Below are 25,232 nucleotides of genomic sequence, written 5' to 3'. Positions count from 1 at the left end.
AAGGCAAAACCCGCGCCAAAAAGGTTTAAGGCGGAAAATGTGCCGCGGAAAAACAAGACGTTAAGGAATCGACGGACAGCTTAAAAAATACCCTTATTGCTGAAATGAGTTTCCTTGGGTGGGTTTCATTTTCTTCATCACTTCCGCCAGATTCCGACGAAGAATCTTGTTTGCAGCCTGCACTGACGTTGACTTTGATTTTTAAGCTACTTGCTCCAAGGATATTCGAACGTTCCAGATCTTCAGCAGATGTCGAGATTGTCGAAGGCGTTTGGCCAAACCAACAACCTTTGTCGCTTTCGGCAAGGTTTTCTTTTCTTTCCTTGACAATGTGGAGCTTTTTCTTTCTTCTTTGGGCCGGTTTTTTTCGTGTTCTTTACCCAAGGACTTTTTTCTGCTTTTGATTTTTCCAGAGGAGTTAGCGTAGAGTTTCCACGTGGGAATTTTTGTCAAGTGCGTAATGTAAATAAAAATATGCAAATGACATGAAATTCGAGCAATGAGCGTTTGCCGCGAAAATTACCCCAGGGTTCTCGCCCGTTGACAAGGTTGTGACACCTTCCTAGTTTATTAACTTTATTTGAAAATACGTGTTTTCTAAATAACTCGGCCGCTTTTTGAGATTTTTAATGTTTTTCTTTTGGAAACACTGGATAAAATGACGAACTTAAATTTTGTCCAATAAAAGAAAAAACGATTTTTTTGACCTCTGAAGGTGGGAAGTAACCTTAAAGAAAGTCTCTGTGAGCACCACAATTTCTGTTGCTGAATCGCTAGACGGCGAAAAACCACACAATTCACCCATGTTACTTTCGAAAATAGCTTTGTTAACATTGTTAGAAGCTGATAAGCGATTGAACCACGTTCTTAGACTGTTCATAGCCTCTCTATTTACGCACGCGAAAGAAACGGGCGTGAAGCACTTGGTCGTGGGGGGTGGGGTTTGCTAGCGAAGCGAGCAAGTGGTCCCCACCCCCTACCCAGTCAAGTCTTCCGTTTTGCGCTCGCGTCGCTATCTCCCGATTCTGTCCGCGCGTTCAACGATCGAATAGAAATACGAGAAAATAGAGGGCTGTAAAAAGTCTACCACGTTCTAATATATACCGTTTAATTTATAACAGGCAGCCCCAAGACTGTAGAGGGAACTTTAGCTGGTATCATATCACAGCTGGTATTTCTGTGGACTTTACACTACAACGGTAAAACAGTGTTTGTTACATATAGAAATCAGTGGCTACTCTGTACTAAGAAGTTCTTTTGATGGGTTCTTTGCCATTTTCAACCCGGTGCGAAGCTTGTGCTTTGGAAGCTTTTGCTAACAGAAGGAAGAAAGGGAAATAGTTAGATTCCGTTTCTAGTTTGCTTTCTGTACCATTCATTCCAAGCGGGCTAAGAACGTTTCGATGTTGGGTTTGCCTTTGTCTTCTCTGCTACGTTTTCGTTTGAAAAACCCGTAATGACTGTGAAATGGGCGGTTTAGGAGGTCTTTTGCGAGTTTCTTTGCTTTCCTACTCAGCGAAAAGCTTGCGACCAATTACATGTAGTAGCTTTGATCCGATCAACAGATTGAAGAAAGCCGATAATACTGAACTTTGCTTTTATTTTGCTTTCCGTGCCGTTCTTTCCTAGCAGGCTAAGAACTTTTAATCCTGTCCAAACTGATGCGTCTTCGTCTGAATTTTATTTATCATTCACTCTAAAACGATTAAAATCGCTAAAGCGGAGAAAACGACGACTTTCGACAAACACTTTCGAAAGTGAAGAAGACTTTTAAGACGACAGTTCTATTGTTTAAGTAGCTTTAAGTGAAGAGTTGTGAAAACTGAAACGTACCTTCTATTGTCGATCGTCTCAAAAAAATAATTAATTGCGGTTCGCTGTGATTTTATGCAAACCCTAGCATTTTCGGGGCAATTGTTGAGGGAAATATTTTAGTACGTCGGCAAGAATGAATTTGAAATCGGAAGCTTAAAAAAAAAAAAAAAAGTGCTTAAGTGGATGGTCCTCAGCGTATCATTTTCCTCAAACTTTCGACTTTCTGCCTTTTTTTCAGATATTCTGCTATTACCAAAGGAAAGATGGTTACCAGTTTCCGCCGCAGTAACAGCCGGGTCTCTGTTGGAGGCATGGACCTCTCAAATTGACAACATCATACTGTCACCTTTCTTGTGTTCACTTCTACTGTTTAAATGCAGATGAAGCACTGTCCGATGAGGTGTTCGTCGACAAATTCGTCCTTACCCATTAATACTACTGAACGAGAGTTACAGAGGGGTATTGTGAGAGGAAAATGTCTTTCCTTTCAAACAAGAAAGTAACGCCATACAACCTCGTTCCCAGGGTCCTCTCTCTTCCTCCCTCGAGAACGAGGTTGAGCAACATGTTGGGTCGATGTCTCTGTTAGCTTATGTGAGGGGAAGTTACCATGGCAACGTGACATACTCTTGTGCGGTAAAGTGTAGGAGTATCCACGTAGTTTTGCTATAGTTTTTGCTTGGACAACTGATTAGTAGAATTATATAAGAATTAAAACATCCTGTTCTTTTTTATAATTATACACACAGGCAACACAGCTTAAAACCATCTGCGTCATTCATTGAACTCAGGAAAATAAATTTGTTCATAAAGTGGGATTGAATAAAATACTGTAGACAGCAAGTAAGGTCTACGTGTCAGTTTTCTTTCGCGCATAACATTCGAGTTATGCGCACCAGTGACCTCGTTGTCTAAAGTGAAAGAAAACACTTCGAAGTCTCTTTAATATCATTCCGAATCAAGGAAGAACCATAGTTTGGTTTCGTTTGTTGGCCGCCTAGCAGTTTGCGGTTCTTTTTGTTTCGATGCAAATTATGTCCACGAGGCCAGGGAAAAGTAATGCGCTGATTTAAATAGGCATAGCAACTGTCGTTTATTCCTCGCTTTTGGATAGTTGCCATTCTTGTTTCAATCAGCGATCGAGTTGATCCGGTTCAAGGTTTGTCCCTGTTTAAAGAAAATGCGTGGGGCTGGGCTTCAGCGGTGTCATTTTATAACCTCAACGAAATGCGCTAGTGACAGTTGCGACAATTGCTTACCTGCTTTCTTGGAGGAGGGACTGTGTAATTTACACAGGAAGTCCGTTTTCCTCTCTTATAGTGTCAGTTCTCTCCTCCGTCCTCAAAAGAAAGAAAACCTTGAAAAGAGGCAAGTCTCTTGAGTGTTGAAGAGTTCTGTAGCCTGTAACTGAGCTCGAGCTCGATTCACGCGCCTGTCCTAAATTCTGTGGCTCACGCTTCGCTGGGAGGATTCGGCTACACATCTGAGACTGTTCCATAAGTTACAAAGTTCGTTCCATCGGTCCATTTCCTTGTCATGTGCACGTTGGGGATAACCTTGTTTATACTAAAACCGAGGGCAAGTGTAAGCCTATCTGAGGGAAAGTGGAAATGTAAATTATGATTGGCTACCAACAAGTCAATAAGAAACAGTATCTCTGGAGACAGATCTAACACAAACAAACAGAGGCGATTCGCACGCGCATATCGTGACAGATGTGTGCCAGTGTTTGTTTTATTCTTTAAAATTTATTTTTAGGAAAGGAAACTGAATTTCGCTTTGGTGGGACCAGTGTTGGTGGGAGTTCCCGTTTTTAAAACGGAAATTGAAAGAATGTCGATAGAATGTCCTTTGTTGCGATCGATTTTATTTTGTGTACTGTTGCTTGCGTTTTTGGTCTCAGCGTTTGATTTTTTCTTAGTATCGTGCGATTTCCACTATTTCGAAGAAGGATAATTATTTCCGGGATTACCATATGGGTTAGGTTAGGATTAGGTTCTTGAGTCAGGGAAAACAGGCGAATGTGTGAAACTGCTTATCAAAATCACTGCAATTTTACAATCTTATTTGCTCGTCTCAAATCAAATGATGCTATTTCTTGATTCTTCGTGGTCTTTTTAAAGGCCAAAAAATCGAATAACTCTTACAGCGATCGCACTGCAGCCCGCTAGCCGGAAGTTATTGAACAAGTCACGTGCTTTGAATGCAACTTTCGAGCTTGTGTCGTCACATCCTTTTAACAGCCATTATGATCCGCGGACTTCAGGTAAACCATGTCTAATATTGGAAAACTGTTTAAAATTGGAGGAAACAAAGCTCCAAGGCCGCCAAGAAAGGATTATGACGAGAATAGGAGCTCTAGTGAATGTTCTGAAGAAGACGAAAGCTATTTGGACCCACAAACAGTGCATCCTACATCGTCCCCAAACTCAACTCCAGTTCAGATGCCCAGCTATCCTCCTCCAAGACCGAATCATTCGCCAGCGAATCGCCGTGTTCATGACGTCGGAAAAAGGGCTTCGGTGCCCGTCACATTTGACCAAATGACTAAACCTCCTGTACCTAAAGCGAGATCGCAGAGGCCCCAAAGCGCTGAACATTTAAAGTCAGGCAAAGGGCCTGTTGTATCGCAAAGACTTGGCTTAAAGGTATGTGGTTCATTTTGTTAATTGCTGGATAATATCTGCCCGTGTGTCTTGCAGTGAACTTATACTTTCTGGTATCATTTTAATTGTGAGACACTCGTAATCTGTGTTCACTTCCTCAGCCACCCTATGGATCATAAAATATGTATTCCTTTAGGATTAGTTGTAAACTATAAGCTTGTATGGTTTCTCCAAATCATGCATACGTAAAGCTATACTTGCGAAATCTTGATCACGGATTGCTGAACATGCTGTGTGCATTGTTGCATTTTAATCCAAGACTGTGATACAGGGTGACCTTGTGGGCAAAGATATGTCAATAATGAAATTTTAAAGTGACTTGGATCTGTATTTTTCATAGATTATGGAGGAAGTTCAATCCTTCATTTTACAGACATGTACATTTTGATGTTTAGTTGTGGTTTAAGTTAAGCTTAAATTTGTTTTGGTTGGTATTTTGTACACCATTTTGATCTCTGTTTTCCTTTGGCTTAAATGATGATAACTAGCCAGTCTTACACAAAAGAAAACACAAATCAAATGAGCTTAACAAAATTTCATAGCAATGATAAATTAAACTACAAATTATTATCTATTAATTTTTTATTGAAAAATATGTTTAATTTTGTACTTCAATGGCTTATTTACTTGTATTTGCATCCCAACTGTGAATTATTTTTCTGCTGAAATGCTGGACATTTAAGAAATGTCAAGAATTTTACATTTATATTTAGGTGAAACTATGCTGCTAACAAAGGTAATCATGGTCTTCCCTGTCAAGGAAATAACCACGATTAAGGTTTCTAAAGAGTTAAATATGATACCTGGGAAAATGAAGAAGCTTTTGGGAACATTATTTAAATACGTATTTGACTAGAATCAAGGAAATATATATATATATATTTTTTGTTAAATACAGCGGAAGCCTCTGTAAGTGGACACCCTTACGATGCGCAAAAGTTGTCCGTTAATAAGAATAGTTCTCGTAAGACTAAGAGGCCACTAGAGTTGTTAAGGCAAGATGACTGCCTATGGGAGCTTGTCCAGCTTACAATTAACAGTGGGAATGCAAGAATACTACCAAATTATTACTATTATCTAGCTCTTATTAACCGAGCAGGAGGTCTGTATGGGAGAATCTTGATCGAGGTTGTGAGTACAGGCCGAACGCAGGGAGGTCTGTACACACAACCCAGGTCAAGATTCTCCCATACAGACTGACTTAGCTTGGTTAATAAGATGTTTATTATATGGCAAAGAAAGAAACTTTAATTCGTTTAATGTAACTGGTTTGCTGACATTTTGCTTGCAAACCGAGATGAGTTTAACTTAAACCTGACGAAATTTGCTCGTCCTCTTTACTTTTTTTTTTTTTGTCATTAAGCTTTTTGGCACTTCCATAAATGATTGAGGAGAAAATAAAAGAAAACGGTGAACAGTTTTGTATTTTGGCTCGCTACTTTTTCAATACAAAATAAAACCGGTCTAGATGGCGGTCTAGATGGGAAAATCTAGACCACGGTCAATATCGATTTCAGCCAATCAAACTCATGAATTCGGTAGTTCCCAGTCCTTGTGAGACACAGCCACATAATGATATTTTTTATTGCCTTGTGCAATGCTGCGATAATGGCGATAACTGCATGTACACAGTACTGTATACTGCAGTATTAGGACTGGCCCTTAGTGATTAAAGAGCAAGTGATTATTGCAGCCAGCATTAACATTAGCCTTAACAATCTCACGGCAACAAAAAGCAGTGATACAGTTTACAAATGTTTATGTAAAGTACATGTATCATTTTAAAGGTAGTCCCAATTCCTTTCTAGTGTCTGTTTCTGGGAGTTTAAAAACAAAGGAAAAGTATAGATCGTAAGATCGAGAATGTATGCTTACGGGAAAATGAGTAAATACAGAGGTTGTATGGGGGTTCAAACAGGGTTTTGTGAAGGTGATTGTTAGTAGAGCTGTTCACTTACGAGTGCACTGTAGTTAAAAATTGCATACATGTATGCTCACACATTCTTAGCTTTCTGATTGGTTGACTGAGTCTCAGTTATGAGCCATTATTCCTAAGTTTGACCTTATATGGAGAAAGTGTAGCAATTGTTGCCTCACTTAAAATGTTTTGGCAGGAAGTGACCGTTCTGTTTGAAAAATGGCTGAAAATATTCCTGGCCGCGGAAGGGAGAAGATAAAGTTGAATGCATAAGACACAAACAAACAAAACAATAAGGAGGATATACAAACAAACCTCATACGTTTTTATTGTGTTGTTATTGTTTTTCCATGATACTTCGTGACAAAATATATATGTTTAAGGGGGAGGGTTAGTGTCAATTTCTTGCTGTCCTTTTATCCTCAACAAAAACAGCAGATCTGTTGAGCTTTCTTTGGTGGGAAGTACAATTTATACATACATGTACATGTAATGAACAATCTCAGCCAAACTGGCTTTGAAGGAGCTACAGTAGCTTAACAATATTTGCACAACACTTGTGTGTAAAATAAAAAACTTATATCACTACTTTTTTATCAAAATTATCTTATACCAGGAATTCTATTTCCTGAATTTTATTGAGCAGTATTCACTTGCAGGATGGAAAGTACTGCAGGATTGAAAAATTATGCGAAAAATAGTGCATTGTGGTTTTGCAAAGTATTTAGTTTAAATTATGTTATTATTGAAATCAACCAAAAACAAGTTTATTGATCAACTTCAGAACTAGGTGCATTCTGTAAGCTACAATGTAGTTGTTCAAAATCGCAAACTTATGTGAACCCATTTAGATAATAGTTTTTTTCCGATTTTGTTGCAAACATTCTTACTACAGCTGTACATGCTTGTACATCTAGGCATACATACATGTGGGTACTATCAATTTAAACTAAATTCATGACAGTCACTGTATATTGTATTGTATTTTTTATCACGTAACTTTTTTATATCAAGGAAATACAAAAAAGGAGAAAAGACATACATGTGGCAAAACCCATCACTTGAATTGAAAGAAGTAATTTACATGTATTTATTAATAAATTTTAATTTGACAATATGTTTATGTGTAAATTTCCTAAATTATTTTATATTTTTAAACATACAGTACTATAGTATGCACATGCAACTGTAGGCAAATTGTAAGAATAATTTACACAGATGGGCAGAACTTTCTTTAATAGTTACAGCTGTCTTTAGTTCCTTTATAATACATAATTAATGGTTAGAATCTGTCTATTTTTTACAGAATGTTTCCTTTTTTCTTTCTCTGTTTGTGGAAGGCTTCACTATTTGGTCTGAACAAAACATGTTTCTCCAAATTTGATTTTAAAATTCAGTTGATGTAAACATGATAAAGATCTCTTTGTTGTTAGAGTATTAGCAGCTAATTTTCCCCAAGGGCTCTTTTCATTTCCTTGTCAGATATAGAAATCTCTTGACAATTACAGCAAATCATGTGGAACAGAAAATAATAAATTTTAATCATTTTCAAAATATATTTTTAGAAAAAAAAAATGTGGCTGTGTGGAAATATTTGTGCTCCAAGCATCTACTCCTTTTGAACAGTAACCTGGATTGATTGAAGTACATAAAATTACAATTTGTTCATGTGTATCAAATAGACATTTGAGTTGGTTTTGCTCCACAACTGCCATCTTTTCTGTGTGAATTACAGGTGTAAGGTTAAGAAATCATGTTTGGGAACAGTTAAGCTTGAGCCATGTGCAAATCACAATTGATTGGACATTGTAAACCTAATACATGTAATTCAATGAAAATATATGAATATTTGTGTTGTCCATTGACTATAATACATATAGACTCGGTACACATGGTTATGTCACAAGCTGATCAAAGTCTTACAGTGAGTCATGTCAAATCTCAAAATACTAAATTTGTCAGTATTCAATGTTTCTCTGGCACATATTGATCAACAGATTTCAAGCATTTAATAATAATTTCTATTCACAGGAAAGACTGTAGAAGTACATGAAGTTACAGTATGCTCATTAATGTTGAAATGGTTTTGAATGTCTTTTGTAAATTCACATGATTTTTTTTTTAATTTTCTACTCTTCATAATATAAGCTGGTAATTTTTTTAAAAGAAAAATCATTTAACACCAAAAACAAGAAGCTTTAAAACAAACCTTTAGGTGTTAGTACTCCTTCTTGAAAGCCTTTCTATCTGACAAATACATGAAGATTACAGTAAGCTATAAATGGGATTATTTCAATGTGACTTTCAGCTTTCTCAGAAAATTTGCATATTCAAATAGTATGTGTTTTGTAAAATTTGTTCTGGCAGGTGCCATGGCACAAGGCTCTTTTTTCCTTTTTAATTGCATACAGGTTTCTCCCAATTGAATACTCTTCCTGAATAGAAAAAATCCCTGATTTCCTTGACTGTTTTGTGGCAAAATTGCTTTAACAATCTCACAGAGGGAGGCCCATGCCAAATGTTGTTATTAAGTGGAATTCATTTTAAAAACCACAAGCCAATGTAAATAAAGAGTGTTATTTAATTAATGGACAAGCTCTCAAGAGAATTGTCAACACGTCAATGCAAAGTGCCCCCTAGCTAAAACAATCGATATTAGAGTTCTACACCAGCATGTTTCTTCAAAAGTGTAACTGTGTGCGAAGCTGTAAATCTGAGAAGAACCGGACAAAGGTGAACTGTGGAATATTGACGGGTTTTTTATTATTTTATCTCTTGGCCAAATTGTTTGGGTATTTCGGTCGGCTAAGAGGTGATTCAAAAGCATTTTGGCGGACATTTTTATTGAAGCAGTAATTTATATTCATGGGGTATTTTATTCTAAAATACTGTTTTAAAAATACGATCAGAACACAGTATACAATAATTATTCTGATATCATACCTCTTATGCGGTGTGGCTTTTCTGTTCTTACCTTTACAAAATATCTAGCAAATTATAGCTTTGAGGCAGTGAGATTGTAACAAACATGCACCTGTGTATAATATAATAATATTGTAAAATGAAACTTTATCCATAAACATTTCAATTTATACTTTCTGATGTTCTACATCTGTCAGTAAAATGATGAACATTAGCCAGGTTGCATCTTACAGGCATAAAAGAACCCTGGGTTAGAAATCTGTAAATAAATGTACTGTTTTTTTCAGTATTCAGTACATGAAGTCTTTGTTTGGCACAGAACTGAACAGGGATTTTAAAATATTTTACATTTTAATAAGCATGCAGTTGCATTGTCTATACAGTGTATAATGAATCAAACTTCATGAAAATGACTCGTCTGTGTTTATGGCCAGAATCCACCAGAGTGTTGCAACAAAATTAAGTAATCAGTTCATATTTTTCCCTATTGAATCAATCTGTGCTTTTGTCTAGTTTGTATTTGACAGATATCTGTTCAATCTATGGAGAACAGCTTTCAATATTTTTCATACTAACTACATATTCTTTCAGTGAAAAATCTGCCATGTTCATTCCCATTTAGAGAAAATAAAAATTGGCAATACTTTTCTGAACAGCTGTCTAATAAAATACAGTAGAAAAATATTAGCTTTGTCACAAAGAAGTAAACACTACATACATGTACAAAGTTCAATTTTGTGTAAATGCATTGTGAGTAAACTTATTTTTGCAGGAAGAGATTAAAAAAGTCTTAACCATATCTGAATCACTCTACAGTGTACATGTACACATAACATTGTATATTTAGAAACCTTTTTTATTCCCCTCTTTGAATACATGTTCCCACAGAACCAGGAAATCAAAATTTTCATGTCGAATATCAGTGTTAAGGTAATTCCTCTGAAATAAAAGTGACAATAGATTTTTGTTCAAACTTTGTCCACTGAATATTTATCATATGATAACTTCAATTTTGAAATAAAGGGGGGTGCCCATGCTCGTTAAGGAGCAGTGAGGCATTGAAAATGCCCCATTTTGGCATTATTTAATGCTTATTATAAGAACGCATTCCCAGTAATTGTAACATCTTCGTGAGCCCGGACTCATACGAACACGCATTAAACTACAGTCAATACATTGTGTCGGACACAAATAAAGGTTTTAAGTTTGATTCAGCCAGTAAGCTAAATCCTTGGTTAAAACTTTGAACCAAATTTCTTGACGTGGCTACCGACTGCCAAATAGAAAAGACCACCGTGTATCTGCTATTTTTATTTATTCAATTTTCAGCAATAGAAATTAGATCAGTCTTTTCTCACGCAAAGCTTATGATTAGTTGATTACAATGAGTGGAAAAAAATTGGGGTGCCCGTGCTCGTTGGTGAGCTAGAGCCATTTTTCAACTGACAGAGCTCAATATCAAGGCAATTCCGTCATGTTTTCAATGTGCGTGTGCATGAGCGCGCGCTTATGACGCCATAAATTATGCGCAGTAAGGATGCGCAATGCAAATGTGAGGAATGACCTTAAGACAGTTTTTTTTTTTTTTCAGTTTTCTTTTAAAGAGTAAAAATTGTAATATATATTAAGAATTTAGCTGCCTGGGACAGTTTGATCGTGAAGACTGAAAGGGAAATTAAAGATAAATTTGCTATCACTGTGCTTACTGTTTATATAATCAGGAAAACAACTCTGATACACATGTACAATGTATGTACGTAATAATTAATTCTTACTAGTATTTTGTCAATACCCTCACTCTTAGATGCCTGGTGATGATTACTCTGATCCATGGGATGCCAAAAAAGCTCATTCTCCTGGGGGAGACTATTCAGATCCTTGGGATGCGAAAAAAGCTCAACCACCCACTGATTATTATTGCGACCCATGGGACAAGAAACCAACACCTGCTGATGCAAGTAGAAAGACTTCAAAAGATGATTATATTGATCCATGGGATGCAAGGCAAGATGGTTCAACACAGGTTGAAATGATGCAAACTACAGAAAAATCCAAACAACAAAGTAGTGACGACTCAGATGAGGAAAGCTATGATGAACCGTATGACCTTGGAAAGGTTATGGCATTAGACGAGCAGGCAAAGCGATTTTCTTTGAAGGGCATGCGTCCATCATCTTTGGATGGGTCACCTGAACATGAAGAGAGGAGCATTAGGAAGAACTTTGATTATGTGTCTGAAAGTGCAGCCAAAAAGTAATCCACTTAAATTTTTACTTCATATTGATTTTCTTACATAACTCCTATGTACTGTATAGTGAGAGCATCAGGTGCCACATGAGTACTGTATATTCTGAAGCATGGCGTAGCCATGGTTATTGCTATGTACTCCCCTACTTCCTAGTTGGGAGGTGCAGTGGCTTTATGACTCTGGATCAAGTGGCCCGGGTTGTAGCCCTGACCGGGGAACATTGTCTTGTATTCTTGGGTAAAGCACTCTGGCAGTGCCTCTCTCCACCCAGGTGTACAAATGGGTACCAATGAATTTAATTCCGGGGGTACAGTGTAACCTTGCAATAGACTAGTGTCCCATCCAGGGGGGAGTAGAGCTACTCCTACTGTAGTTGCTGCATACCACAGAAATTAGAAATAAGCACCAGTAGATGGCCCTGTACTTGCCTGTGATGGAATACTACATGTAGTCCAATGCAGGTTACTCATGTATCCAAAACAAATGTGTATGATATGTACTCCTGGATGAAGAGAGACACTGTGATAGTAATGCCTCTTGCTCAAGAATATGACACATGACCTCGACAGCCGGGTCTCTGTTAGAGGCATGGACCTCTCAGATTGACAACATCATACTGTCACCTTTCTTGTGTTCACTTCTACTGTTTAAATGCAGATGAAGCACTGTCCGATGAGGTGTTCGTCGACAAATTCGTCCTTACCATTAATACTACTGAACAAGAGTTACAGAGGGGTATTGTGAGAGGAAAATGTCTTTCCTTTCAAACAAGAAAGTAGCGCCATACAACCTCGTTCCCAGGGTCCTCTCTCTTCCTCCCTCGAGAACGAGGTTGAGCGACATGTTGGGTCGATGTCTCTGTTAGCTTATGTGAGGGGAAGTTACCATGGCAACGTGACATACTCTCGTGCGGTAAAGTGAAGTGAGAGTTTTTGGAGTATCCACGTAGTTTTGCTATAGTTTTTGTTTGGACAACTGATTAATAGAATTATTAAGAATTAAAACATCCCGTTCTTTTTTATAATTATACACACAGTCAACACAGCTTAAAACCATCTGCGTCATTCATTGAACTCAGGAAAATAAATTTGTTCATAAAGTGGGATTGAATAAAATACTGTTGACAGCAAGCAAGGTCTACGTATGAGTTTTCTTTCGCGCACAACATTCGAGTTATGCGCACCAGTGACCTCGTTGTCTAAAGTGAAAGAAAACACTTCGAAATCTCTTTAATATCATTCCGAATCAAGGAAGAACCATAGTTTGGTTTCGTTTGTTGGCCGCCTAGTAGTTTGCGGTTCTTTTTGTTTCGATGCAAATTATGTCCACGAGGCCAGGGAAAAGTAATGCGCTGATTTAAATAGGCATAGCAACTGTCGTTTATTCCTCGCTTTTGGATAGTTGCCATTCTTGTTTCAATCAGCGATCGAGTTGATCCGGTTCAAGGCTTGCCCCTGTTTAAAGAAAATGTGTGTGGGTGGGCTTCAGCGGTGTCATTTTATAACCTCAACGAAATGCGCTAGTTACAGTTGCGACAATTGCTTACCTGCTTTCTTGGAAGAGGGGCTGTGCAATTTACACAGGAAGTCTGTTTCCCTCTCTTATAGTGTCAGTTCTCTCCTCCGTCCTCAAAAGAAAGAAAACCTTGAAAAGAGGCAAGTCTGTTGAGTGTTGAAGAGTTCTGTAGCCTGTAACTGAGCTCGAGCTCGATTCACGCGCCTGTCCTAAATTCTGTGGCTCACGCTTCGCTGGGAGGGTTCGGCTACACATCTGAGACTGTTCCATAAGTTACAAAGTTCGTTCCCTCGGTCCATTTCCTTGTCACGTGCACGCTGGGGATAACCTTGTTTATACTAAAACCGAGGGCAAGTGTAAGCCTATCTGAGGGGAAGTGGAAATGTAAATTATGATTGGCTACCAACAAGTCAATAAGAAACAGTATCTCTGGAGACAGATCTAACTCAAACAAACGGAGGTGATTCGCACGCGCATATCGTGACAGATGTGTGCCAGTGTTTGTTTTATTCTTTAAAATTTATTTTTAGGAAAGGAAACTGAATTTCGCTTTGGTGGGACTAGTGTTAGTGGGAGTTCCCGTTTTTAAAACGGAAATTGAAAGAATGTCGATAGAATGTCGTTTATTGCGATCGATTTTATTTTATGCACTGTTGCTTGCGTTTTTGGTCTCGGCGTTTGATTTTTCCTTAGTATCGTGCGATTTCCACTATTTCGAAGAAAGATAATTATTTCCGGGATTACCATATGGGTTAGGTTAGGATTAGGTTCTTGATGCAGGGAAAACAGGCGAATGTGTGAAACTGCTTATCAAAATCGCTGCAATTTTACAATCTTGTTTGCTCGTCTCAAATCAAATGATGCTATTTCTTGATTTTTCGTGGTCTTTTTAAAGGCCAAAAAATCGAATAACTCTTACAGCGATCGCACTGCAGCCCGCTAGCCGGAAGTTATTGAACAAGTCACGTGCTTTGAATGCAACTTTCGAGCTTGTGTCGTCACATCCTTTTAACAGCCATTATGATCCGCGGACTTCAGGTAAACCATGTCTAATATTGGAAAACTGTTTAAAATTGGAGGAAACAAAGCTCCAAGGCCGCCAAGAAAGGATTATGACGAGAATAGGAGCTCTAGTGAATGTTCTGAAGAAGACGAAAGCTATTTGGACCCACAAACAGTGCATCCTACATCGTCCCCAAACTCAACTCCAGTTCAGATGCCCAGCTATCCTCCTCCAAGACCGAATCATTCGCCAGCGAATCGCCGTGTTCATGACGTCGGAAAAAGGGCTTCGGTGCCCGTCACATTTGACCAAATGACTAAACCTCCTGTACCTAAAGCGAGATCGCAGAGGCCCCAAAGCGCTGAACATTTAAAGTCAGGCAAAGGGCTTGTTGTATCGCAAAGACTTGGCTTAAAGGTATGTGGTTCATTTTGTTAATTGCTGGATAATATCTGCCCGTGTGTCTTGCAGTGAACTTATACTTTCTGGTATCATTTTAATTGTGAGACACTCGTAATCTGTGTTCACTTCCTCAGCCACCCTATGGATCATAAAATATGTATTCCTTTAGGATTAGTTGTAAACTATAAGCTTGTATGGTTTCTCCAAATCATGCATACGTAAAGCTATACTTGCGAAATCTTGATCACGGATTGCTGAACATGCTGTGTGCATTGTTGCATTTTAATCCAAGACTGTGATACAGGGTGACCTTGTGGGCAAAGATATGTCAATAATGAAATTTTAAAGTGACTTGGATCTGTATTTTTCATAGATTATGGAGGAAGTTCAATCCTTCATTTTACAGACATGTACATTTTGATGTTTAGTTGTGGTTTAAGTTAAGCTTAAATTTGTTTTGGTTGGTATTTTGTACACCATTTTGATCTCTGTTTTCCTTTGGCTTAAATGATGATAACTAGCCAGTCTTACACAAAAGAAAACACAAATCAAAGGAGCTTAACAAAATTTCATAGCAATGATAAATTAAACTACAAATTATTATCTATTAATTTTTTATTGAAAAATATGTTTAATTTTGTACTTCAATGGCTTATTTACTTGTATTTGCATCCCAACTGTGAATTATTTTTCTGCTGAAATGCTGGACATTTAAGAAATGTCAAGAATTTTACATTTATATTTAGGTGAAACTATGCTGCTAACAAAGGTAATCATGGTCTTCCCTGTCAAAGAAATAACCACGATTAAGGTTTCTAAAGAGTTAAATATGATACCTGGGAAAATGAAGAAGCTTTTGGGAACATTATTTAAATACGTATTTGACTAGAATCAAGGAAATATATATATATATATATATTTTTTTTTTTTTTTTTTTTTGTTAAATACAGCGGAAGCCTCTGTAAGTGGACACCCTTGCGATGCGCAAAAGTTGTCCGTTAATAAGAATAGTTCTCGTAAGACTAAGAGGCCACTAGAGTTGTTAAGGCAAGATGACTGCCTATGGGAGCTTGTCCAGCTTACAATTAACAGTGGGAATGCAAGAATACTACCAAATTATTACTATTATTTAGCTCTTATTAACCGAGCAGGAGGTCTGTATGGGAGAATCTTGATCGAGGTTGTGAGTACAGGCCGAACGCAGGGAGGTCTGTACACACAACCGAGGTCAAGATTCTCCCATACAGACTGACTTAGCTTGGTTAATAAGATGTTTATTATATGGCAAAGAAAGAAACTTTAATTCGTTTAATGTAACTGGTTTGTTGACATTTTGCTTGCAAACCGAGATGAGCTTAACTTAAACCTGCCAAAATTTGCTCGTCCTCTTTACTTTTTTTTTTTTTTTGTCATCAAGGTTTTGGCACTTCCATAAATGATTGAGGAGAAAATAAAAGAAAACGGTGAACAGTTTTGTATTTTGGCTCGCTACTTTTTCAATACAAAATAAAACCGGTCTAGATGGCGGTCTAGATAGGAAAATCTAGACCACGGTCAATATCGATTTCAGCCAATCAAACTCATGAATTCGGTAGTTCCCAGTCCTTGTGAGACACAGCCACATAATGATATTTTTTATTGCCTTGTGCAATGCTACAATAATGGCGATAACTGCATGTACACAGTACTGTATACTGCAGTATTAGGACTGGCCCTTAGTGATTAAAGAGCAAGTGATTATTGCAGCCAGCATTAACACTAGCCTTAACAATCTCACGGCAACAAAAAGCAGTGATACAGTTTGCAAATGTTTATGTAAAGTACATGTATCATTTTAAAGGTAGTCCCAATTCCTTTCTAGTGTCTGTTTCTGGGAGTTTAAAAACAAAGGAAAAGTATAGATCGTAAGATCGAGAATGTATGCTTACGGGAAAATGAGTAAATACAGAGGTTGTATGGGGGTTCAAACAGGGTTTTGTGAAGGTGATTGTTAGTACTGTAGAGCTGTTCACTTACGAGTGTCTGTTAAGAGAGTTTGCACTGTAGTTAAAAATTGCATACATGTATGCTCACACATTTTTAGCTTTCTGATTGGTTGACTGAGTCTCAGTTATGAGCCATTATTCCTAAGTTTGACCTTATATGGAGAAAGTGTAGCAATTGTTGCCTCACTTAAAATGTTTTGGCAGGAAGTGACCGTTCTGTTTGAAAAATGGCTGAAAATATTCCTGGCCGCGGAAGGGAGAAGATAAAGTTGAATGCATAAGACACAAACAAACAAAACAATATGGTGGATATACAAACAAACCTCATACGTTTTTATTGTGTTGTTATTGTTTTTCCATGATACTTTGTGACAAAATATATATATTTGAGGGGGAGGGTTAGTGTCAATTTCTTGCTGTCCTTTTATCCTCAACAAAAACAGCAGATCTGTTGAGCTTTCTTTGGTGGGAAGTACAATTTATACATACATGTACATGTAATGAACAATCTCAGCCAAACTGGCTTTGAAGGAGCTACAGTAGCTTAACAATATTTGCACAACACTTGTGTGTAAAATAAAAAAACTTATATCACTACTTTTTTATCAAAATTATCTTATACCAGGAATTCTATTTCCTGAATTTTATTGAGCAGTATTCACTTGCAGGATGTTAAGTACTGCAGGATTGCAAAATTATGCGAAAAATAGTGCATTGTGGTTTTGCAAAGTATTTAGTTTAATTAACAATTATTCCATGAAACCACGTTGGATATGAAGTGATAAATAACCAACGAGCGCGTAGCGCGAGTTGGTTATGATCACTTCATATCCAACAAGGTCGAATGGAATAATTGTTTTAGTATATTCTTAATCGGGTTTTTGCCGCCGATTTTTATTTCAACAATTTTACAGAGCGGAAAATTTTTAAACTTGGCGCACTGTTTTCCATATAAGGTAAAACTCCGACTAATGGCTCATAGTCGGAGTTTTTGAGCCAATCAGAGAGCTAGAAATGCAATAGTCGGAGCTGAGAATATACTAAATTATGTTATTATTGAAATCAACCAAAAACAAGTTTATTGATCAACTTCAGAACTAGGTGCATTCTGTAAGCTACAATGTAGTTGTTCAAAATCGCAAACTTGTGTGAACCCATTTAGATAATAGTTTTTTTCCGATTTTGTTGCAAACATTCTTACTACAGCTGTACATGCTTGTACATCTAGGCATACATACATGTGGGTACTATCAATTTAAACTAAATTCATGACAGTCACTGTATATTGTATTGTATTTTTTATCACGTAACTTTTTTATATCAAGGAAATACAAAAAAGGAGAAAAGACAGATACATGTGGCAAAACCCATCATTTGAATTGAAAGAAGTAATTTACATGTATTTATTAATAAATTTTAATTTGACAATATGTTTATGTGTAAATTTCCTTAATTATTTTATATTTTTAAACATACAGTACTATAGTATGCACATGCAACTGTAGGCAAATTGTAAGAATAATTTACACAGATGGGCAGAACTTTCTTTAATAGTTACAGCTGTCTTTGGTTCCTTTATAATACATAATTAATGGTTAGAATCTGTCTATTTTTTACAGAATGTTTCCTTTTTTCTTTCTCTGTTTGTGGAAGGCTTCACTATTTGGTCTGAACAAAACATGTTTCTCCAAATTTGATTTTAAAATTCAGTTGATGTAAACATGATAAAGATCTCTTTGTTGTTAGAGTATTAGCAGCTAATTTTCCCCAAGGGCTCTTTTCATTTCCTTGTCAGAGATAGAAATCTCTTGATAATTACAGCAAATCATGTGGAACAGAAAATAATAAATTTTAATCATTTTCAAAATATATTTTTAGAAAAAAAAAATGTGGCTGTGTGGAAATATTTGTGCTCCAAGCATCTACTCCTTTTGAACAGTAACCTGGATTGATTGAAGTACATAAAATTACAATTTGTTCATGTGTATCAAATAGGCATTTGAGTTGGTTTTGCTCCACAACTGCCATCTTTCCTGTGTGAATTACAGGTGTAAGGTTAAGAAATCATGTTTGGGAACAGTTAAGCTTGAGCCATGTGCAAATCACAATTGATTGGACATTGTAAACCTAATACATGTAATTCAATGAAAATATATGAATATTTGTGTTGTCCATTGACTATAATACATATAGACTCAGTACACATGGTTATGTCACAAGCTGATCAAAGTCTTACAGTGAGTCATGTCAAATCTCAAAATACTAAATTTGTCGGTATTCAATGTTTCTCTGGCACATATTGATCAATAGATTTCAAGCATTTAATAATAATTTCTATTCACAGGAAAGACTGTAGAAGTACATGAAGTTACAGTATGTTCATTAATGTTGAAATGGTTTTGAATGTCTTCTGTAAATTCACATGATTTTTTTTTTAATTTTCTACTCTTCATAATATAAGCTGGTAATTTTTTTAAAAGAAAAATCATTTAACACCAAAAACAAGAAGCTTTAAAACAAACCTTTAGGTGTTAGTACTCCTTCTTGAAAGCCTTTCTATGTGACAAATACATGAACATTGCAGTAAGCTATAAATGGGATTATTTCAATGTGACTTTCAGCTTTCTCAGAAAATTTGCATATTCAAATAGTATGTGTTTTGTAAAATTTGTTCTGGCAGGTGCCATGGCACAAGGCTCTTTTTTCCTTTTTAATTGCATACAGGTTTCTCCCAATTGAATACTCTTCCTGAATAGAAAAAATCCCTGATTTCCTTGACTGTTTTGTGGCAAAATTGCTTTAACAATCTCACAGAGGGAGGCCCATGCCAAATGTTGTTATTAAGTGGAATTCATTTTAAAAACCACAAGCCAATGTAAATAAAGAGTGTTATTTAATTAATGGACAAGCTCTCAAGAGAATTGTCAACACGTCAATGCAAAGTGCCCCCTAGCTAAAACAATCGATATTAGAGTTCTACACCAGCATGTTTCTTCAAAAGTGTAACTGTGTGCGAAGCTGTAAATCTGAGAAGAACCGGACAAAGGTGAACTGTGGAATATTGACGGGTTTTTTATTATTTTATCTCTTGGCCAAATTGTTTGGGTATTTCGGTCAGCTAAGAGGTGATTCAAAAGCATTTTGGCGGACATTTTTATTGAAGCAGTAATTTATATTCATGGGGTATTTTATTCTAAAATACTGTTTTAAAAATACGATCAGAACACAGTATACAATAATTATTCTGATATCATACCTCTTATGCGGTGTGGCTTTTCTGTTCTTACCTTTACAAAATATCTAGCAAATTATAGCTTTGAGGCAGTGAGATTGTAACAAACATGCACCTGTGTATAATATAATAATATTGTAAAATGAAACTTTATCCATAAACATTTCAATTTATACTTTCTGATGTTCTACATCTGTCAGTAAAATGATGAACATTAGCCAGGTTGCATCTTACAGGCATAAAAGAACCCTGGGTTAGAAATCTGTAAATAAATGTACTGTTTTCTTCAGTATTCAGTACATGAAGTCTTTGTTTGGCACAGAACTGAACAGGGATTTTAAAATATTTTACATTTTAATAAGCATGCAGTTGCATTGTCTATACAGTGTATAATGAATCAAACTTCATGAAAATGACTCGTCTGTGTTTATGGCCAGAATCCACCAGAGTGTTGCAACAAAATTAAGTAATCAGTTCATATTTTTCCCTATTGAATCAATCTGTGCTTTTGTCTAGTTTGTATTTGACAGATATCTGTTCAATCTATGGAGAACAGCTTTCAATATTTTTCATACTAACAATACATATTCTTTCAGTAAAAAATCTGCCATGTCCGTTCCCATTTAGAGAAAATAAAAATTGGCAGTACTTTTCTGAACAGCTGTCTAATAAAATACAGTAGAAAAATATTAGCTTTGTCACAAAGAAGTAAACACTACATACATGTACAAAGTTCAATTTTGTGTAAATGCATTGTGAGTAAACTTATTTTTGCAGGAAGAGATTAAAAAAATCTTAACCATATCTGAATCACTCTACAGTGTACATGTACACATAACATTGTATATTTAGAAACCTTTTTTATTCCCCTCTTTGAATACATGTTCCCACAGAACCAGGAAATCAAAATTTTCATGTCGAATATCAGTGTTAAGGTAATTCCTCTGAAATAAAAGTGACAATAGATTTTTGTTCAAACTTTGTCCACTGAATATTTATCATATGATAACTTCAATTTTGAAATAAAAAAGGTGGGTGCCCATGCTCATTAAGGAGCAGTGAGGCATTGAAAATGCCCCATTTTGACATTATTTAATGCTTATTATAAGAACACATTCCCAGTAATTGTAACATCTTTGTGAGCCCGGACTCATACGAACACGCATTAAACTACAGTCAATACATTGTGTCGGACACAAATAAACGTTTTAAGTTTGATTCAGCCAGTAAGCTAAATCCTTGGTTAAAACTTTGAACCAAATTTCTTGACGTGGCTACCGACTGCCAAATAGAAAAGATCACCGTGTATCTGCTATTGTTCTTATTTATTCAATTTTCAGCAATAGAAATTAGATCAGTCTTTTCTCACGCAAAGCTTATGATTAGTTGATTACAATGAGTGGAAAAAAAAAATTGGGGTGCCCGTGCTCGTTGGTGAGCTAGAGCCATTTTTCAACTGACAGAGCTCAATATCAAGGCAATTCCGTCATGTTTTCAATGTGCGCGTGCACGAGCGCGCGCTAATGACGCCATAAATTATGCGCAGTAAGGATGCGCAATGCAAATGTGAGGAATGACCTTAAGACAGATTTTTTTTTTTTTCAGTTTTCTTTTAAAGAGTAAAAATTGTAATATATATTAAGAATTTAGCTGCCTGGGACAGTTTGATCTTGAAGACTGAAAGGGAAATTAAAGATAAATTTGCTATCACTGTGCTTACTGTTTATATAATCAGGAAAACAACTCTGATACACATGTACAATGTATGTACGTAATAATTAATTCTTACTAGTATTTTGTCAATACCCTCACTCTTAGATGCCTGGTGATGATTACTCTGATCCATGGGATGCCAAAAAAGCTCATTCTCCCGGGGGAGACTATTCAGATCCTTGGGATGCGAAAAAAGCTCAACCACCCACTGATGATTATTGCGACCCATGGGACAAGAAACCAACACCTGCTGATGCAAGTAGAAAGACTTCAAAAGATGATTATATTGATCCATGGGATGCAAGGCAAGATGGTTCAACACAGGTTGAAATGATGCAAACTACAGAAAAATCCAAACAACAAAGTAGTGAGGACTCAGATGAGGAAAGCTATGATGAACCGTATGACCTTGGAAAGCTTACGGTATACGACGAGCAGCCAAAGCGATTTTCTTTGAAGGGCATGCGTCCATCATCTTTGGATGGGTCACCTGAACATGAAGAGAGGAGCATTAGGAAGAACTTTGATTATGTGTCTGAAAGTGCAGCCAAAAAGTAATCCACTTAAATTTTTACTTAATATTGATTTTCTTACATAAATCCTATGTACTGTATAGTGAGAGCATCAGGCGCCACATGAGTACTGTATATTCTGAAGCATGGCGTAGCCATGGTTATTGCTATGTACTCCCGTACTTCCTAGTTGGGAGGTGCAGTGGCTTTATGACTCTGGATCAAGTGGCCCGGGTTGTAGCCCTGACCGGGGAACATTGTCTTGTATTCTTGCGTAAAGCACTCTGGCAGTGCCTCTCTCCACCCAGGTGTACAAATGGGTACCAATGAATTTAATTCCGGGGGTACAGTGTAACGTTGCAATAGACTAGTGTCCCATCCAGGGGGGAGTAGAGCTACTCCTACTGTAGTTGCTGCATACCACAGAAATTAGAAATAAGCACCAGTAGATGGCCCTGTACTTGCCTGTGATGGAATGCTACATGTAGTCCAATGCAGGTTACTCATGTATCCAAAACCAATGTGTATGATATGTACTCCTGGATGAAGAGAGACACTGTGATAGTAATGCCTCTTGCTCAAGAATATGACACATGACCTCGACTAGAGTTTAACATCCCGGGCTGTCCTGCACACTTACTAGCCATCTTACATGTAGGCCACCACACACTCCTACCATAACAGTTGCTAAGTCATAATTTGTTATGGCATTTTGAGACCATGTGGCCTCCAAAATGAGTTGATTGGCTCAAAGGTTTTCTTGTGTGTGGTAATTTGAACCAACAAAAAGGATATAAATTATTTTGTTTTCCTTGATCTAAAATTAAAAAGAAAAAATCTTTTTTGTCCCAAGACAACAGACTCCAAGCAAGGATATCAGACCTGCTGACGATTATGACTCACCATGGGAAAGCAAATCCTTCCTAGGAATGAAACAAACATCTCCTAACTTACCACAAGAAAAATCACAAGCTCCAGTCAGCGACACAAGACCAGCTGATGACTACGATAAGCCATGGGAATGGAACAAAAAGACACATTTGAATGGTCACACACAACCACCTAAACAGCGTGAGCCCCTCCAGTCACCTAAAGCTGATGAACGACCAGCTGATGATTATGACGCACCATGGGAGTGGTCCAAGTCTGGCCAAGCTGCATCTATGATGAAAGAAAAGGAGGCAGCTCCCCCACCCAAACCACCAAGAGTATTTGCAGAAGGTGAATCACCCGTTGACCCAAGTTTGCCCCTGGAACAACAAGGGTAAGGTTCAAACCTTGTGATGATGTACATTGTACTCAGTTATAAATGTCATCTGTGTGCACCCTGCTCCCTAAGCAAACTTTCTCCCCCCCCCCCCCAGAAAATTCTCAAATCTAGAGTCTCAGCAATCCGTGCCTGTTTAGTGCAGACACCTTGTTTTTGAAAATATCCTAACCATTCCACACTTTTCCCAGCTTGATCCTCATGAGAATTCTGCACAATATAAAATGTGAATCAAAAAAGAAACCAGGGGGCATTTCACAGTCAGTTAGGATGTTACTGCATGGTTCGTACGGGTTATTGAAAACCTGGAAAGTCATAGAATTCAAGAATTTTATTTTCCAGGCCTGGAAAGTCATGGAATTTAAATGTTGGTCATGGAAAGTCATGGAAAATAATGGTTAAGTCTAGTATGTTTATTGCTGCACATGTCAAAACAAGAACAAAATAAAATAAAGGCAAGTTACAGAGAAATCAGCCTCCCACGCAGATGTTCTGAAGGTTATTTGAACTAAATGCATTTTGGCAAATGCCAGAGATTACAAACAAATGCAAATTTGACCCAAGACAAGGATAGTTTTGAGAATTTTCGAAAGTGACAGGCAAACTTAAGGTCATGGAAAAAAGGAAAGGGTCATGGAAAAGGTCATGGAAAGTCATGGAATTTGAAGAATTTAAAAGAGTACAAACTCTGTACTATTGCATCTTCAGTAGTAGCTTCAATTACTGATTGAACTTGTGTTGCGTTAACAGACAGTTCTAAGTTTCGGGCTGCTTACAGAAGACAATGAACATATAAAACATGTACTAGTAATGTACTGTCTAATAGTAACAAGTCTTGATCTTTTAAATACATGTACAGTTGGTATCACGGGCCTATCAAGAGACTGGAAGCAGAGAAACTTTTACAGACTGCCGTGGACTGCAGCTTCTTGTTGCGAAACAGTGAGAGTAGTAAAAATGACTTCTCTCTGTCTGTAAGGTAAAAATGATTTTTCTTAAATTTATGTCACTATATGTAGGCTTTGTTTTTAATCATCCAAACATAATTGAATTTATATTGATATGACAAGATTACATTACAAAATTTGAATGCTTGGATGCTTGGTGATAGTTATGTATATATACATGTACCTTGCATCAAATTTGTTTTTAAATTTTAATAATTTTCTTTTAATTTTTTTCCTCTTCTCAGAAATAACAACACCTTTATGCATTTGAAAATTGTGTCAAAGGGCAACAAATATATCTTGGGACAATTTAGCAAACCATTTGATACAGTACCAGAAATGATTCACTATTACTCTGTGAACAAACTCAACATCCGCGGAGCTGAGCACAAAAAACTTTTACACCCAGTGGTTCAAGCACCGGAGTATTTTACACTAGAGGCTCCTGGATATTCTACAGCGATGTGAGAATTAGAATTTGCCAGATTCCTGGTGGAATTCAAGAAGGTTTTGCCTGATTTCGTTGTCAATGCAACAATGGGTATTTCACTGTTGAATTGAACAGTAAAATGGAGAAGAGAAAATCCTGATTTGCCATCATGGTAGGAACTACAGTGACTGTAATTCAAGACTTCTGAGATAAAATAGTAGAATTATAAATAATTGTAATAAATTAAGTTTTAATTAATTCCGTAATTGAAACGCCTTGTATGTTCAAGGGAATTGTATTTTTATCAGAACAGAACATCCTTATTATCAAACGTTGTGTCAAATGAGACATAAATTATAATAGTACAGGGAAATGTACATGTACCTTGTGTGCAGTAGGAATCACAACCCTTATGAGTGTTTTTTGACATTTCCCAAGCTTTTTCTTTTTTTAGATAATCAGAGTTTTTCTTGGACAAGACTTGTAGTGTATGCTACAAGTCATGTACATGTAGGTGCACCGCTTTGGCTTCCATGTATGCTTTTTAATATCAATCTATTGGGAAAGCGGCGAAGTACTTTATGGAATTACTGATGGTGATGTATTGGTTGTGCTTACAGTGAGTAAACTGTGTTACAGAATAAAAAATTCGAAAAT

At 36.9% G+C, this 25,232-nt stretch overlaps 4 protein-coding genes across 4 annotated transcripts in view; 3 read left to right on the top strand and 1 right to left on the bottom strand.

Moving 5' to 3' along the window:
• The window catches only part of LOC145462554 (dolichol kinase-like), an 11,834-nt gene extending 9,185 nt beyond the window's left edge, over positions 1–2,649 (top strand). The window contains exons 12-13 of the mRNA XM_081446105.1: positions 1,122–1,199; positions 2,054–2,649. Coding sequence (XP_081302231.1) covers positions 1,122–1,199; positions 2,054–2,199 — 224 coding nt within the window. The 3' untranslated portion in view covers positions 2,200–2,649. The remainder of the gene's footprint in view (positions 1–1,121; positions 1,200–2,053) is intronic.
• The window catches only part of LOC145462569 (putative UDP-sugar transporter protein SLC35A4), a 30,959-nt gene extending 27,811 nt beyond the window's left edge, over positions 1–3,148 (bottom strand). The window contains exon 1 of the mRNA XM_081446137.1: positions 3,075–3,148. The gene's annotated coding sequence lies outside the window, so the exon portion shown is untranslated. The remainder of the gene's footprint in view (positions 1–3,074) is intronic.
• Positions 3,149–4,084: 936 nt separating this feature from the next.
• Positions 4,085–13,753, top strand: LOC145462594 (uncharacterized). Its single transcript, XM_081446163.1, has 2 exons — positions 4,085–4,463; positions 11,126–13,753. The coding sequence occupies exons 1-2, from the start codon at positions 4,089–4,091 to the stop codon at positions 11,576–11,578; spliced, it is 828 nt and encodes a 275-aa protein (XP_081302289.1). The 5' UTR covers positions 4,085–4,088; the 3' UTR covers positions 11,579–13,753.
• Positions 13,754–14,029: 276 nt separating this feature from the next.
• Positions 14,030–25,232, top strand: LOC145462507 (uncharacterized). Its single transcript, XM_081446037.1, has 5 exons — positions 14,030–14,504; positions 21,525–21,973; positions 22,785–23,195; positions 24,058–24,177; positions 24,391–25,232. The coding sequence occupies exons 1-5, from the start codon at positions 14,130–14,132 to the stop codon at positions 24,611–24,613; spliced, it is 1,578 nt and encodes a 525-aa protein (XP_081302163.1). The 5' UTR covers positions 14,030–14,129; the 3' UTR covers positions 24,614–25,232.

This window comes from Orbicella franksi, chromosome 1 (genome assembly GCF_964199315.1).
Source record: "Orbicella franksi chromosome 1, jaOrbFran1.1, whole genome shotgun sequence".
Taxonomy (NCBI): domain Eukaryota; kingdom Metazoa; phylum Cnidaria; class Anthozoa; order Scleractinia; family Merulinidae; genus Orbicella; species Orbicella franksi.
The sequence above is the reverse complement of the archived record's forward strand: the minus strand, read 5'-3'. Positions and strand labels throughout refer to the sequence as shown.